Below are 16565 nucleotides of genomic sequence, written 5' to 3' on the forward strand. Positions count from 1 at the left end.
CAGATGCTCACACACAAATGCCTTCTTCACACAGATGCTCACACACACACGCCTTATTCACACAGATGCTCACACACACACACATGCCTTATTCACACAGATGCTCACACACACATGCCTTATTCACACAGATGCTCACACACACATGCCTTATTCACACAGATGCTCACTCACACATGCCTTATTCACACAGATGCTCACACACACACACATGCCTTATTCACACAGATGCTCACACACACATGCCTTATTCACACAGATGCTCACACACACATGCCTTATTCACACAGATGCTCACACACACATGCCTTATTCACACAGATGCTCACACACACACAAATGCCTTACTCACACAGATGCTCACACACACACACATGCCTTATTCACACAGATGCTCACACACACATGCCTTATTCACACACATACCTCCCAACTGTCACGATTTTAGAGGGACAGTCCCGATTTTCGGGTCCTGTCCCGCTGTCCCACCCGCGGCAGGCATTGTCCCGCTGCGGGGGGTGGCAGTTGGGAGACCCCCCAATCTAGTAGAATAGACGCTGTGCGCATGCGCACAGCGTCTATTCTCGTATGAAAATGAGGTTGCGGCTAATTAGCATAAGCCGCGCCCTCATTTGCATACGCCCCGCCCCCTTTTCGGAGGCCCTATTTCTTCAAGTCAAAAGTTGGGAGGTATGCACACAGATGCTCACACACACATGCCTTTTTAACTCAGATGCACACACATACACACAACTTTTACTTAAAAACACACACACACACACCTATATTAATTAAACAAAAACAACATTCTCAAAAAAAAAAAAAATACACACAAACACTCCACACAAAAATGCTTAAACATCCTATTGCTGCCAACATTTAATACCCCCACCCCACATGTGCCACACACACAGTGCAGCAACAGCGCTGTAGTGCCTACCTGCAGGCTGCAGCGATCTCCCCATAATGGAGCAAAAGTTGTCTCCACAGTCCGGGACAGCTCTCAGCCTTGGAGGAGCTCCCCCTGGTGTCAGCCAGCTGCCGACTCACAATGTCTGTGTGAAAATGAATACAAGAGGCAGCTGGCGTGACACAGCTCCTCCGTCTGATGACAAATAAATATTTTCAACTGCGGGAATGGATCGGCAGCCAGTGGGAGGCAATGGAGAAGCGCCCCCTTAAGACAAAAGGCCCGGCGGCAAGCGACTCCATTGCCTCCCGCAGTTCCGCCACTGCCACTGCCACTGCATCTCTGGTCGCTGATGCAAACGGGACACTGAGCAATATATCGCTATATTTATCGCTGATATATCGCTCGGCGATATATCCCCCTATGTGTACGGGGCTTAAGACTTTCTCTGCTGGCAACCCCCAGATTCCAGCACCCTAGGCAGCTGCCTGATGGTACAGCCGCCCTGCCAGCAAAAGGTTCACTACTACGTGATGGAATTTATAGACTTGTGGGCACTTCTGCCGAGATAGTGTTCAGTCATTATTCGGGGTCCGGTGGATCATTCTATGGGGAGATTCTCTAACCGAAAAATTCGGTAAAAACCCCGTTATCGGGGTTTTTACCGCATTTTGGGATGCTGTAAGCATCCCCCGCCGGGTTACCGCGATGCCCCATAGAAGCCAATGGGCTTCTACAGCAACCCTCCGCCGCCCCGCGCCGACCAACCGCCCTAACCTGTGTCTGGGCAGCACAGAGCTGTGCTGCCCGGACCTGTGACCTCCTCCCTGCACTGATCCTCTTCCGGGTGCAGGGAGGAGGAGAGCCCGGCGCAGCAGCGCCGGGTGTGTGAGGGAGGGGTGAGCCGCCGGGACCTGCTGGGACCCGGCGACTCTCACCGCAAGGACAGCTCTTAACGCAAGAGCTGTCCTTTGCCTTAATTATCGCATATGTTACAACATATGCGATAATTAAATATGCGATGGGCGGCGAAGGGGGGCGGAGATTCTTAGAGAATCTCCCCCTAAATCTGGTGAATGTTCGACAGGCCTATGGAAAAAGGTCGACATTGGCACAAGTTCGTCATGAGCAAAAGGTTGACATATCAATGGTGGACACATGGAAAGGTCGACGGGAGTTTTTCACAATTTTTTTTTAAACGGACTTCTCACTTCCCGATCAAACTTGGCTGAGAGGGAGAATATAATAGTGAGCCATGCGAGGGGGGGGGGGGGCGGTATGTTAATATGGTGTCGACAGATGTAGACATCGACATCAAATGATTTTAAAAATAGTTTTGACTTTCCTGTGTTGACCATTTACATGTCGACCTTTTGCTGGTGTCAACCTTTTGTTAATGTCGACCTAGAACATGTCGATCTTTTTTATATGTTAACCTACTCTCTGGTGACCTATTGACCTAATAATCCTCATCCAACCATTCTACTACTAATATTAAATGTCTATAACTCCTGTGTTCCGCAGGTGTGGCCGCCATGCTGATATATGCACAAACCGGAACTGATCCCCAAGGTAAGTGCTGTGCAGAATAATGCTACTTATTGGCCCTTATTCTGGTCCTTTCGCTCCCCTGTGTATTCGCGCAGGGGAGCGATGTTTTGCGGCTGGTGCGAGCGAGTACTGTGAGCTGCTTGTCTGCAGTCCAGTTCACACCTAGCAGTGCGGGCAGGGGACGTGGGGCTGTGCCCATGAGAACGCTGGGCATTCCCATGGTACTTTCCCGATGACACCGCACAGGACGCTCCCAGATGTAAAACACCAGAGAGGAGTCTTCCATCTACGAGCGCTGTAGAAATTATTTGATGGTTGGCGAACATTGAACAATTTCCTCCCCGCACGAAAGCTGCAAATGGATGTTTATGCTAAACATTAATTTGCACTCAGGGGAACTTGGCGTGCGAGGGGCAGGTGGCCGGCCGTGCGGGGGGCATTTCAATGACTCGCAAAGATGTGATATTTACAGTTTACGAGTCAACCAGAATAAGGCCTATTGTGTTTGTGTGTGTGTGTGTGTGTGTGGGGGGGGTGTGGATGTCATAGGGAGTAACACTACGGTAGATGAGAGGAGACACATTATCTCAGGTGAGACATGGGGCCCAGATCTGATTTGCTGCTGTGCGGATCTATTATCCTAATTAGAGATAACCTGAACATTTGGGTCTACAGAACCTCATCACATCTGTCTCTGCGCTCCCTTCCTCTTACAGGAACCACTATGCAATGTGGAGAGAACAAAGTATACAGTGAGTCTGTGAGTAACTGTCCAACCTGCAGCGATTACAACACCCCTCGTCAGTGTGACCCAGGCTGTGTCTGCGCTGAAGGCTTCCTGGACCATGATGGAACCTGTGTGGAGAAGGATCTGTGCAACATCTGTGAAGAGAACAAAATATGGAGCTGTACGGAAACTTGTGGCCGACTTTGCCAGGACATAAATAAACCTGTTTACTGTATTGACTTATGTACGATAGGCTGTGGGTGTAAGCCGGGGTACTGGTATAAGGATCTGAATGATAACACGTGTGTGCTTCCTGAGGATTGCCCAGGCAATAAATAAAGGGAATTAAATGATTCTGACAAACACTGATTGGCCTGTGCTTCTCTAATCTGTGCTAAGTGACCCTGTTATTATCGATCACATTGATAAGGTCTCATATAGCGTATTCCTATACCGTATACAAGCCTGCAGTAGTGCTACTTTAAAAACTGCCCCCCCCCCCCCGAAAAAAATTGTCCCCCCCATACTTGCTCCCCCCCCATTCCTGCTCATTGTCTGGCATTTTCCCCTCCAGCCTCCGTTCCACAATCGTTCCGCCTACATCTGCCACTGGGGTTTTATTTCCGTACCAGCAATGAAAATGTATTTCCCAAAATGGCTGCCGCCTCATTGACAGTTTTTAATGAATGCTAGAGGATGGCACGGCCATTTTTGGAAGTATATTTTCATTGCCTGTAAGTGCGACGGGACCCCAGCGGAGATGGAACAAGGCAATCAGGCAGACAGGGCCACAGGGGGGGGGGGGGGTACTCATTACCCAGGCCCGGGCTTGCTGGAGGGGCCGGCAGGGGCCCTGGTCTGACTCCCCCCCCCCCTTCCTCCTTCCTCCCTCCCGGGCGGCAGCAGCAGCACATGGCTCTACAGCATGTGCTGTGCTGACAGCAGGCTCAGCATGAGTGTCTCACTGACATGCTGTAGGTGTGTGCTGTTGCTGAGGGGGGGAATAAACATATTGGGGGTGTGGTCTAATTGTGGGAGGTGGCCACACCTCCTTCGATTAGGCCACATCTCCAAAAATGTTCTGGGGCCCAGCATACCTCTCGGCGGCCCTGCCGGCAGGGCAGACTCCCCAGCACCTACGCCACTGCAAGTCTCCACCAATCTACCCAGGTCACACTGTATCTACTTCCCCTAACTGAGTAAATGAGTAAAAGGTCAAAGATTCATTATGGGGCTGATTCTGAATTTGGAGCAAAGCAATAGGTGCAAATACACGTATTATGTTTGTATGCAGGGTAAACACTAGGTGCTTTTGCATGTAGCCCACAGATTTATTTGTTTTGGGGGGAAAAAAACAACATTTTATGTATTTGAAAAACATTGAGAGGAAAGACAAAAATGACTTCCAATATAAGGCCAGAGGCCTGGTGCAATGAAACGGTACGGTGCCAATAAAATGTAAGAAAACAAATATAGGAGGCGTCATATAATAACAAAAAATAAAAATACAAAGGGGCAAATTTACTAAGATGGGAGTTCTACTTCACATGGGATGTTGCTATGGGCAACCAATCAGAATCTACTTTATTTATTTAGCACAGGCATGTCCAAACTGTGGCCCCTCAGCTGTTGTGAAACTACACATCCCAGCATGCCTTGGCAAAGTTTTAGCATTCCCTAATGGCAAAACTGTAGCATGATGGGACTTGTAGTTTCACAATAGCTGGAGGGCCACAGTTTGGACCTGCCTGATTTGGCACCTTCCAGAAGATAATACATAGTATCTGATTGGTTGCCCATAGCAACCACCCAGAATGAAGCCCAAGAGGAAGATGAATGGAGAGGGAAAGGAAGAAGTGTTGCAGTGACGAGTGATGCGGGAGAGTCACAATGTATAGCGGCCCTCATTCTAGTCCATACGCTCCCCTGTGACTTTGCACAGGGGAGCGATGCTTTGCGACTGTGCATAAACAGTAATGCGCATGTGCATGAGCCACATTGTGTGAGCGGGTTGGGATCATTTGGTCTATTGCATTATGGTAGAAAGTCATTAGGTCGAATCCATTAGGTCGACAAGCTAAAAGGTCGACATGAATCTAGGTCGACATGGGAAAAGGTCGACATGATTCTAGGTCGAAAGGTCATTAGTTCGACAGGTCATTAGTTCGACAAGGTCATTAGTTCGACATTGTCTATGTCGACATTCACAAGGTCGACATGGGGTTTTTCACTGTTTTTTTACCTGAATGTCAACACAGTCGACATGGACACAGTTTAAAGTGCACTGCATCCCCTCGCATCGCTCGCTGCGCTCGCGATGCGTCGGGCACGGTGCCTCGCTACGCTCGGCACACTATTTTATTCTCCCACCACGCCCTAGTGGATGGTAGGGCATGAAATACCGCCTGTCGGCACATGTTGGCTCAAAAAACAGTGAAAAACTCCATGTCGAACTTGTGAAAGTCGACATAGACAATGTCGAACTAATGACCTTTTCGAACTAATGACCTGTCGAACTAATGACCTTTCGAACTAGAATCATGTCGACCTTTTCCCATGTCGACCTAGAGTCATGTCGACCTTTTGGCATGTCGACCTAATGGATTCGACCTAATGACCTTCTACCATAATGCAGTAGACCAAATGACCGCATCCCGTGTGAGCCGCCACAGCAAATTGATTATTCGCCGTCCGCTTGCACACAGCAGTGCGGGTGGAGGGCGTGGGGCGGCGGGCATTCCATGAGTGTACCCATGGTAATTCGGCGGTGACACAAGTGCGGAGGGGCGGACAGCTGATGTCAGCGTATATCATTTGCCCGTCTGCTTCCCGTACAGGCTGCTCACAAATCTCAGACAGCAAGACAGTGTCTTAGAACTGCGAGTGCTGTAGAAATCATTTGTTGGTCGGTGACCATTGAATGGGGGCGGTGTATGGACTCACACATATATTATATACACTAGGTGATTCATCGCGCCCTACGGGCGCTCTTCACACCGGCGTAAGGGGCTGCACCCCCTTAAATTGTGAACATTTGTATATGAGAAAGATGGTTAGAATTGTATGAAAGATGGCCTGTATTGCAACTTGAGTTATAGGTGAAATGTGTTAAATAGAGAGCATATGATTTGGAAGGGGGTGTGTATTGTTTTGTTTAATTAAAAAGCGGTTACAGAGTAAGATGTACATTGATAGTGTGGATGGTACAGTGACATTTGTGGGTGTGGGGGGGGGGCTGTGTGAGCATGTTGTTTAGGTGTGTGTGCAATAGTATAGTAGGGTGTTTCTGAGTCAGCGGCTCCCCACTGGCGGAGGTCACGACACAGGAAAACAGGAGGCTGGGTAGTGATAGGGGTGTGTGGACATAAGGGGGACTAAAGAGGAGCTTGGGAGATACTGTGCAGCTTCTGCCAGTGGGTGAGGGTCCAGTGTGGCAGTGCAGGATGGTGGCCCTGAGTCAGTGTCTCCTCCTACTGGGTGGGAGTTAGGGTACATGAGAGCAGGAGGCTGGGCTATGAGGCATGATAGGGGCATGTGGCCAAAACAGCGTCAGCGACTCCCCAGTGGTGGAAGTTACGGTTCAGGAGAGCAGGAAGCTGGGTAGTGATAGGGGTGTGTGAGTATACGGGGGACTAAAGAGGGGCTTAGGGGTGCCGTGAATTGTGGGAGGGGCATGGGGTGTGCCGTGAATCAAGGGAGGGAGGGGGCGCAGGTGTCCGCGAATCGCGGGAGAGGGCGGGGTCCGCAAAGCGTGGGAGGGGGCGTGAATTGCGGGAGGGGGGGTTGCGAATTGCGGGAGGGGGGGTGTGCGGGGGGTGACTTGAATCGTGGGAGGGGGCGTGAATCGTGGGGGGGGTGCGTGGGGGGTGCGTGAATTGCGGGAGGGGGGGGGCACGGGGCGCGATAAATCACCTAGTTGGTTATATATTCTTGTAGAAGGATGGTGGGATGTTGTTATCATTCACAATGCATTTACATAAACAGTAATAGTAGCAGTAAAAGATCTGACTTAAAACACCTACAGTAAAACAGAACAGGTGTTATATAATATACAAAGAATTGGTTGATGATGTGTAGGTTGACGTGCACATAGTTGTCACTGTAAAAAAAAATCAACACAGAAAGGTCAACACTTGTAAATGTTGACATAAGTGTGGCACTTCATTGGTGTCCATGTCGACACATGAGAATGAATATGAAAACATTCAAAAAGGAAAAATAAATCTTCAAAAACTCATGTCAACCTTTTTCATTGTCGACCACAGCCGTGTCAGTGTTTTGCATGTGCCATTTAATCCTGGGGTTGCCGTGAATCGCGAGCGGGGGTGGGGGGGAGGGAGGAGGTGAGGTGTGTCCGCGAATCACGGGAGGAGGGGTCGTGGGTGGATGCCGTGAATTGCGGGAGGAGGGGTCGCGGGGGGGGGGGTGTGGGTGCCGCGAATCGTGTGAGGGGGGGACGCGGGGGGTTGCGGTGAATTGTGGGAGGGTGGGTCGCCGGGGCGGGGGGTTTCCGCAATGACAGGGGGGAATCACGGTAGGGGGGGTCGCGGGGGGTGGGGTTGGCACAAATCGTGGGAGGGGGGGTCGCGGGGTGCCACGAATCGCAGGAGGGGGTGTGTCACGGGTTGGTGCCGCGAATTGCGGGAGTCGCCACGAATTGGGGGGGTGTGTGCTGTGAATCGCGGGAGGGGGGTCGCCGGGGGGTGCCGCGAATCGCCGCAAGAAAAAATCAACACAGAAAGGTCAACACAAGTAAATGTTGACATAAGTGTGGCACTTCATTGGTGTCCATGTCGACACATGAGAATGAATATGAAACCATTGAAAAAGTTAAAAATAAATCTTCAAAACTCATGTCAACCATTTTCATTATCGACCATAGCCATGTCAGTGTTTTGCATGGACCATTTAATTGTGGGGTTGCCGTGAATGGGGGGGGGGGGGGGGGGGACACATTGCTCTGTTTCTGGACTTTCTTCTTAATTTATGGATTACCATCACCTGTGCTTAAACACCTTTCTTATCAATTACCCTGTTTAAAACAGGTGATGACAATCATAAATTAAGATGGAAGTCCACAAACAGAGCATTCTGTCCCTCCTGGAGAGGGTCATGTTGGGAGGTGTGGAGGTGTGGGGCGCTCACCTGGTGTGTCTGGTGAGTAGCTGTGTCTTTGCTGTGTAACATGGAGAGGCAGAGGGTGTCTGGCACTGTGGGATCACTGGGCTGGTTCTCTGTCGTGTGAGTCAGTCATGTGAGTCAGAGGCTCCACCCAGCGCTACAGCTTCAGACACACTTTGAGTGACAGATGTAGCCAAATATATAAGAGATAATAAATAGTAACATAAACGGTACTTGTTTCCTAGCACGGCGCCACCGACTTTAATTGTATGCCATCGGGTGCGAAAAATCGGGTCAATCGCATCGCATGCAACCAAATCGCATGCTATGCGATGCGACCGATGCAACTGTTTTTTAGATTGGATTCAATTTAAAATTGTCCCTGAGACCCGATTTTACATCAAAATCAATGTTAAATGCCCCCCAAACCCCATATTTAATTGTATAAGCACCCTGTTGGGCCATTACTATGTGAAATGCACCCCCATTGTCAACGCCACGATCAACGTCAACCCGGAGCGTGGCGAGCGCAGCGAGCCCGCGAGGGGTGGTGGTACGTGTCCTCCGACCTTTTCATACCCCCATTATCCACATCTGCGTGGAGTTGATTTTATATAGTGTTGCGAGCGCAGCGAGCCACCGAGCCCGAAGCATGGCGAGCGGACGCGCATAACTTCACATGTATTACGTGTCCGCTCACCACGCTTCGGGCTCACTATATAAAACCGAATCCACACCGATGTGGATAGTGGGGGTATGAAAAGGTCGGAGGATGCGTACCGCTGCGCTCGCCATGCTTCAGGTTGGCGTTCATCGTGGCGGCCCGTTAACAATGGGGGGGCATTTCACATACAAATTACCCATCAGGGTGGGTATACAATCAAACATTGGGTATATTGGGCCATTAAACATTGGTTCCAATGTAAAAAATCGGGTCCATCGCATCGGTCGCATCGCATGCCATTATAATGGCCGTTTTTTACTAGGGATGTGCACCGGCCACTTTTCAGGTTTTGGGTTTTGGGTTCTGATTACCTTGAGGTTTTGGGTTCTAATGGGTTTTGCCAAAACACCTCCTAAGTGTTTTGTGTTTTGATTTTGGGGGTTTTGGGTTCTGATTTATTTGTTAAAAAGGCATAAAAACTGCTAAAATCGCAGAATTTTTTTTTTTTTCTCCTACGCTATATTAACTTCAATAACATTCATTTCCACTCATTTCCAGTCTATTCTGAACACCTCACAATATTGTTTTTAGGGCAAAAGTTTGCACCGAGGTAGCTGGATAACTATGCTAAGCCACACAAGTGTGCAGCACAAACACGTGGCTCATGTAAGAGTGGCACTGCAGCGGTAGATACGGCAGTATTAGGCAGTGGGCCCCAGACCAGACGGTAGATACGCCAGTATTAGGCAGCGAGCCCCAGACCAGACGGTAGATACGCAAGTATTAGGCAGTGAGCCCCAAAACAGACGGTAGATACGGCAGTATTAGGCAGTGGGCCCCATACCAGACAGGTAGATACGGCAGTATTAGGCAGTGAGCCCCAGATCAGACAGGTAGATACACCAGTATTAGGCAGTGAGCCCCATACCAGATGGAAGACACAGCACAGAGGAGACAGTAGTGAGTTTGAAAAAACTCAGGAGCCTGAGGTGTGCTCCCTACCACCAGTGCTGTGCCAAAACACGTGCAAAGGGGGCCGTGCGTTCGATTTGGGCTTTCTCCCGAAGGAGAAGGGCCCCGTTTTCCCCCTAACCCCTCTCAATCATAAGGCCGAAGAGGGGAATATAGGGAACAGTGGGTCCTCTTCGCCAAAGCTTACAGAGACCCTCATTCCTCAACCCCTGGAAGGGTTAGGACGGTGGGTCCTCCGCACCCGAAGGTTTGGAGAGACCCTCAGTAGACTTCCCTCCGCCTTGCGGCTCGGGGTCGTCCTCGGGGGGACCGAAGCTCTCCCCAAAAGGCGAGAGCTTCAGCACATTGGGGAAATGGAAGGCCCATAAGGGTCGACCACACTACCCCAAAAAACGTGACAAACTACAAAAAACAAAGAACGTGAAAAGTGACAAATGTGAGAGGGAAAATAAATAAATAAATAAATAAAGAGACCCCAGCCAGAAGGCCGGGGTGGGGGTGTGAAAAATTGTCCTACCCCATCCAAAAGGACGAGGTAAGGATGTGAATTGCTAACCTAAAGGGAAGTGTGCAGTGCTAGTGCCATACTAGTGCAAGGTGACTGGGGATCACCCGTGTATGTTTGGCACCCCCGAGTTTCCCCGGGGGCACAGTGCAGCCTCGGACTCCAGGCAGCCAGCCAGTCAGCGTCCGACCAAGTGTTTCTCCGCCTCACCAGCGGCCCCTTTCCGGCCCCCCGGCATGGGAATGGATACTCCTCCGGGCTTTTCGATGAGTCTCCCCCGCAGCGGCCGAATAGACCAACTGAAGGAGAAGAAAACACCTACTCAGTCCCGACGTTTCACCTCTCCCAGGGACTGAGTACTGGGCTGGGCTTTTCGCTGTCTCTCTGGCCGAGGGAACTAGGAACTCCCGAACCAGAGAGCAATCTACTCTGTCCCAGCTTTTCCCGTCTTCCTGGGAGTGGATACTAGACCGGGCTTTTCGAGTGACACTCCCTCAGAGGCTATAGACCCCCGAACAAGAGCCCCATCTACTAGGCCCGATGCTTCTCCCCTCCCTACCAGTAGGAGAGTGTGTCGTCCCCCCCCTACAGCAGGGCGTAGATACTCAGCATGACCTTACACCCGCCCAGAACATGAGGTACACTACGCATCAGTGTACCAAAAGTGTGGTTTGGTCCAGCTTTTCTCTATTCTCTGCCAGGGGGGCGGTCCAAACCCAACTGATAAGAACAGATACTACACTTGATCTTAGCCAAAAGGCTCTACTTGAACAGAGATAATTAGATTTGGGTGGGGTTTTACACCTACCTCACCTGAATTTTAAGAACTTTACATAAAGCTCGCCAGAATTTTGCTATGAATTGTACACCTCGGTCAGACACAATTTCTTCAGGTAGCCCATAGGTTCTGAAGATCTCTAACTTGGCTAACTTCGGAGCTGAAGGTTAACCTCGTAGAGGTATGAAGTGAGCCATCTTAGAAAATCTGTCTATGACGACCCATATGGTGGTATAACCATCGGATGATGGAAGGTCGGTAATAAAGTCCACTGACAAGTGAGTCCAAGGCCCTTTTGGAATGGAAAGTGGCCTCAATGGACCTGCTGGAGCTAAATTGGAAGATTTATGTTGGGCACAATGAGGGCAGGAAGCAATGTATTGCTGAACATCTTTCTTTAGAGCAGGCCACCAGTACCATCGAGAAAGGAATTCGTAGGTCTTCTGGATACCTGGGTGACCGGAGAACTTGGAATCATGGGCCCAACGCAGAATCTGCTTCCTAGAGCTAGGCTTAACAAAGGTTTTTCCTGGAGGAACTGGCACTCGTCCAGTTGTTGCAGCAACAGCGAGAGGATCAATAATTGGACTTCCTTCATAGGATTTTGACTCCTCCTCAGTTTCCCACGACCTAGACAGAGCATCTGCCTTACGATTCTTCGCTCCAGGAGAAAAAGACAATTTGAAATTAAATCTGGAAAAGATCAATGCCCATTTGGCTTGACGAGGATTAAGAGATTGTGCATTTTTTAAATAAAGCTAATTTTGGGATCAGTAATAACATTGATAACATGAATTGCCCCCTCGAGTAGATACCGCCACTCCTCCAAGGCCATTTTTATTGGGGTTTTCTTGAGCGCTAGGGGCACGTGTGCTGTGTGGTACAGAATGCTGCCCTCTGGTATAGGGATGCCGCCCTAACAAGAGAAAGCCACCTGAGCGTGGCGAAACTAGTTTTCTTGAGGAGTGACTTACTGAACACTGCAGCCTAGGACCCGACGGGTACATCACTGCCGCTGTGCTTTTTGACCAACACTAACCTACGGCCTCCAAGTCACGTTCACTTATAAAGGACCTGATCCTCGCAAGAGGGTATCTTCCACTACTGTGACACTGACCACTGCAGCCGTCCGCAGACATCAGAAGCGGTGCGGCAGACGCCGACAATAGAAGCGGCACGATAGACGCCGGTAATTTACCAACTGAGGCGCAAGCCTGTTTCCGGGTCTCTAATCACGCTGCCCTACAAGGACCTGATCCCCGCAAGTGGGTACCTTCATCCACTGTGATACACATCACCCCAGCCGACCGCAAACAACATGTCACGGCCTGGACTGTCTGTGTTCCCGGCACTGACCTGGGTGCGCCAGTGGAGGGCGCAGGGAACTGGAAGCGAGGAGGCTTGAGGTAGCTGGAGCTCATGCACGTAGACAGGAGGGATATGAACTGCCGGGGACACAGAGGATTGGCTGAGACCTAAAGCAGAGGCGCGGGGTCTAAGCCGACAGTGGTATTCACCAGGGACCCCCGCAAGGGGATATGGACTTCGCTGCAACTGCCGACCAGGTCGCGGTCCTCTGCCCAGGTTCCCCTGTGGCTTTGGCAGAATTGAGGCACAAGAGTCTTTAAACGGGGTACTTAAACCATCGATGGTGGTCGATGGCACTGAATGCTATACAGCAACACAGAGGGTACTTGAGAGATGAGAGATGCGGCCTGGAAGCCGAGGATGACACGAGGGTAACACAGGAGGGCGCAGGAGACACTGGAGACACTGGGGACACTGGGGCGGCTAGGGAGCCGATACTTGAGATCACTGGGGATCGCTGGAGCGGCTAGGGAGCCGGTACTTGAGATCACTGGGGATCGCTGGAGCGGCTAGGGAGCCGGTACTGGGGATCACTGGGGATCACTGAGGCGGCCTGAGAGCCGAGGGGAGACGGGCACGGAACCCACGGATAACCGGACACTGAGCAAGTAACCTGGGCTGCACGAGAAGACAGGATCACACGGCATATGGAAACACGTGGAGACTTCTGGCAGGAGTGGAATGACCAGGACGCTGAGAGTAACACAGGTGACAGCGGACTCAGGAAACCGGACCTCTGGAGCACGTGGGGAGTCTTGACAGGAGCTTAACGCTGGAGAACTCACAGGTAAACTGACGAGTTGTTCAAGACAAGGAGGAGACTGTGAGCTGGGTTTTTATCCCTCCAGGTGATTAGGGAATCAGACGCAGGTGATGGAATCAGCCGCAGCAGCAGCACACAGACCAGGAAGTAAGTTGGAGCTTACCTGGATCATGTGACCCGCAGCTTGATCAGGGAATACACCTGGAGCTCACAGTGATGCAGGGGCGATTTGGAAACAACAGACATCACGCCAGGGATTGCCGACTGTGCCGGCAGCCGACCTACGGAGGACACTACCCCAGCGTGCCGGTAAGGGGCGCATGCGAGCAGTGCGAGAACCGGGGTTCATGACACAACAGAGTCGACGCGGCAGACGCCGGCAACAGAGGTGGTACGGCAGACGCCAGTGGATTACAACTGAGGCGCAAGCCTATTTCCAGTGGGAAGGTAAAACCAGGGGATGCTGTACTGACAACTATTCAGCCCTGTCTAACACAAGATTTGAAGTGTCACTCTTGCGTGAATAAGTGCTTTTTACAACACAGGTGCCACTAACAACTATCAGGCATCCAAATAGTGAGCGGCAAGAGGTGATTAACCCGTCTCGTTCTGCACATTATTATACAGCTCTTCCTATTATAACTCTGGAGAGGTCTGAACCCGTGATGGGACTATAAATATTGGCCCCTACACCATCCAATCAGGACTTGGTAAATATTTGCTGCAGTTCAGTTTTTATATCCATTTTTTCATTTTTATAATTTTTTTAAATTTTTAGAATATCTCAATACGGAATATACATTTTTATTCTGTTTGCATGCATGCATACTATTCGTCATATGTAATCTGTGTTTTGTGTATTGTATCTATGTGTATATCGATTAAATCTTTTTAGTGTACAGAAGGCGCCCACTGGCTCTCTTTTCTTTGTAAGGCCATTTTAATAGCTAAAAGTTCTTGGTCCCCTATGGCGTAGTTCTGTTCAGCCGGGGAGAATTTCTTAGAGAAGAAACCACATGGATGCAACTGTCCATCAGTCTTAGTCTGGGAAAGCACGGCTCCCACCCGATGGCAGAGGCGTCGACCTCCAGAGTGAAGGGCAGACTGACATCTGGTTGGGCCAGAACTGGTGCAGAAATGAATTTTTCTTTGAGTAGCAAGAAGGCATTAGAAGCCTCAGTATCCCATTTGGAGGGTTTGGCATCTTTGCGGGTAAGGGCAGTTATTGGAGCAACAATAGTAGAAAAGCCTTTGATGAATTTTCTATAATAATTTGCAAATCCGAGGAACCTTTGGACCCCTCGGAGAGTATGAGCACGAAGCCACGACTGGATTGCTTCCACTTTAGCTGGATCCATTTCCAGACCGGAGCCAGATACAATGTACCCTAAGAAGGGTATGGATGAGACCTCAAAAATACATTTTTCCATTTTACAGAAAAGGAAGTTCTTTCTGAGGTGAGAGAGTACTTCTTTGACAATTTCTCGATGTTTTTGAAGATTGTTGGCAAATATCAAGATATCGTCGAGGTAGACTACCACATGTTTGTACAGAAGATCACGGAACAATTTGTTCATGTAAGATTGAAAAACCGCTGGTGCATTACTTATACCAAAAGGCATGACAAGATATTCATAGTGTCCATCTCTTGTACTAAAAGCGGTCTTCCACTCATCTCCCTCATGAATGCTAATGAGATTGTAAGCTCAGAGAAGATCTAACTTTGAAAAGATGGTTGCCCCTTTGATTCTATCAAAAAGTTCTGTGATGAGTGGCAGTGGGTAATGATTTTTAATGGTAATTTCATTTAAACCTCGATAGTCAATGCAAGGCCGTAACCCTCCATCCTTTTTTTTTTGACAAAAAAGAAACCAGCTCCGGCAGGCAAAGATGAGGGGCGGATAAACCCTTTGGCAAGATTTTCTTCGATATAATCGGACATAGCTTGAGTCTCAGGCAATGACAAAGGGTAAGTGCGACCCCAAGGAGGATTTTCCCCTGGTATCAGCTCGATAGAGCAGTCCCACGGACGATGATGAGGTAATTTGTCGGTAGCCTTTTTACAATATACATCGGAAAAGTCTTGATATGGGGTAGGTAACCCTTCTGGAATCTGAAGGGAGACTTGACGTGTGGGTGCCACAGATTTGAGACATGATTTGGTACAGGTGGCACCCCAAGTTTGAACCTGGGACGTTACCCAATTGATACTGGGATTATGGGTACATAGCCAGGGGAGACCCAAAACTATTGGGCAGGAAGATTTGGGAATGACAAAGAACTGAATTTTTTCAACATGTAGTACAATTTGCAGAGTTAAAGGTTGAGTTTTTAAAGTGACAGTCTCTCCTAATATACGACTCCCATCTACAGTGGTAAGGTACACTGGGCACTGAAGGGGGGTGGTAGGTAGACGCCAACGTTTGACAACATCAGTGGTGATGAAACTCTCTGCTGCTCCTGAGTCGAGAAGAGCTGGCAACTGTCTGAGCTGATGTTTAACTTGTAAAGAAACTTGCAGAATACAATCTTTGTTATTTGGAGAGGTGATAACAACCCCTAACCTGCCCTCTCTCTTACAGGTTAGGTTCTGGCATTTCCTGGCTTCTTAGGACAGGAATCAACGGCATGCTGGGGATCAGCACAATAAAGACAAAGGCGTTTGTCATGACAACGTTTACGCTCAGCTGGAGTCAATTTGAAGCGGTTGACCTGTATTGGTTCCTCCGCAGGTAATGAAGTAGATTTAGATACTTGAAAAGCTGGACTAGGAGTGACTCGATTTCTCTCTTGTTTTCTCTCTCTGAGTCTCACATCAATTTTAGTGTAGAGAGATATCAGATCCTCTAGTCTGGAAGGCAGATCTCTTGCCGCAAGTTCATCTTTAATTTTATCTGAGTGTCCATTCATAAAGGCCGCAAGGAAGGCCTCTTCATTCCAGGCTAATTCAGCTGCCAGGATTTTAAACTGCATTAGATATTGGCCTACTGTCCTAGATCCTTGACTTAGGCGTAGAATTTCCATTGCAGCTGAACTGAGTCGACCTGGTTCGTCGAAGATGATTTTAAACGTGGAGAAAAAACGAGCATAATCTGCTAGAATGGGATCTGCTTTTTCCCACGGGGTGATGCCCAATTGAGATAGGAGCCAGTAAGGAGAGATATCACATAAGCTACCTTGGTTCGCTCAGTAGGGAAATATGAAGA

The 16565-nt window shown here is 49.4% G+C and overlaps 1 protein-coding gene across 1 annotated transcript in view; it reads left to right on the plus strand.

Moving 5' to 3' along the window:
• Nucleotides 1-3542, plus strand: part of LOC146041688 (zonadhesin-like) — a 14478-nt gene extending 10936 nt beyond the window's left edge. The window contains exons 3-4 of the mRNA XM_083161607.1: nt 2435-2482; nt 3178-3542. Coding sequence (XP_083017733.1) covers nt 2435-2482; nt 3178-3527 — 398 coding nt within the window. The 3' untranslated portion in view covers nt 3528-3542. The remainder of the gene's footprint in view (nt 1-2434; nt 2483-3177) is intronic.
• Nucleotides 3543-16565: the final 13023 nt, after the last annotated feature.

The sequence above is a fragment of the Crinia signifera genome, chromosome 19 (genome assembly GCF_055691185.1).
Source record: "Crinia signifera chromosome 19, ASM5569118v1, whole genome shotgun sequence".
Classification (NCBI taxonomy): Eukaryota; Metazoa; Chordata; class Amphibia; order Anura; family Myobatrachidae; genus Crinia; species Crinia signifera.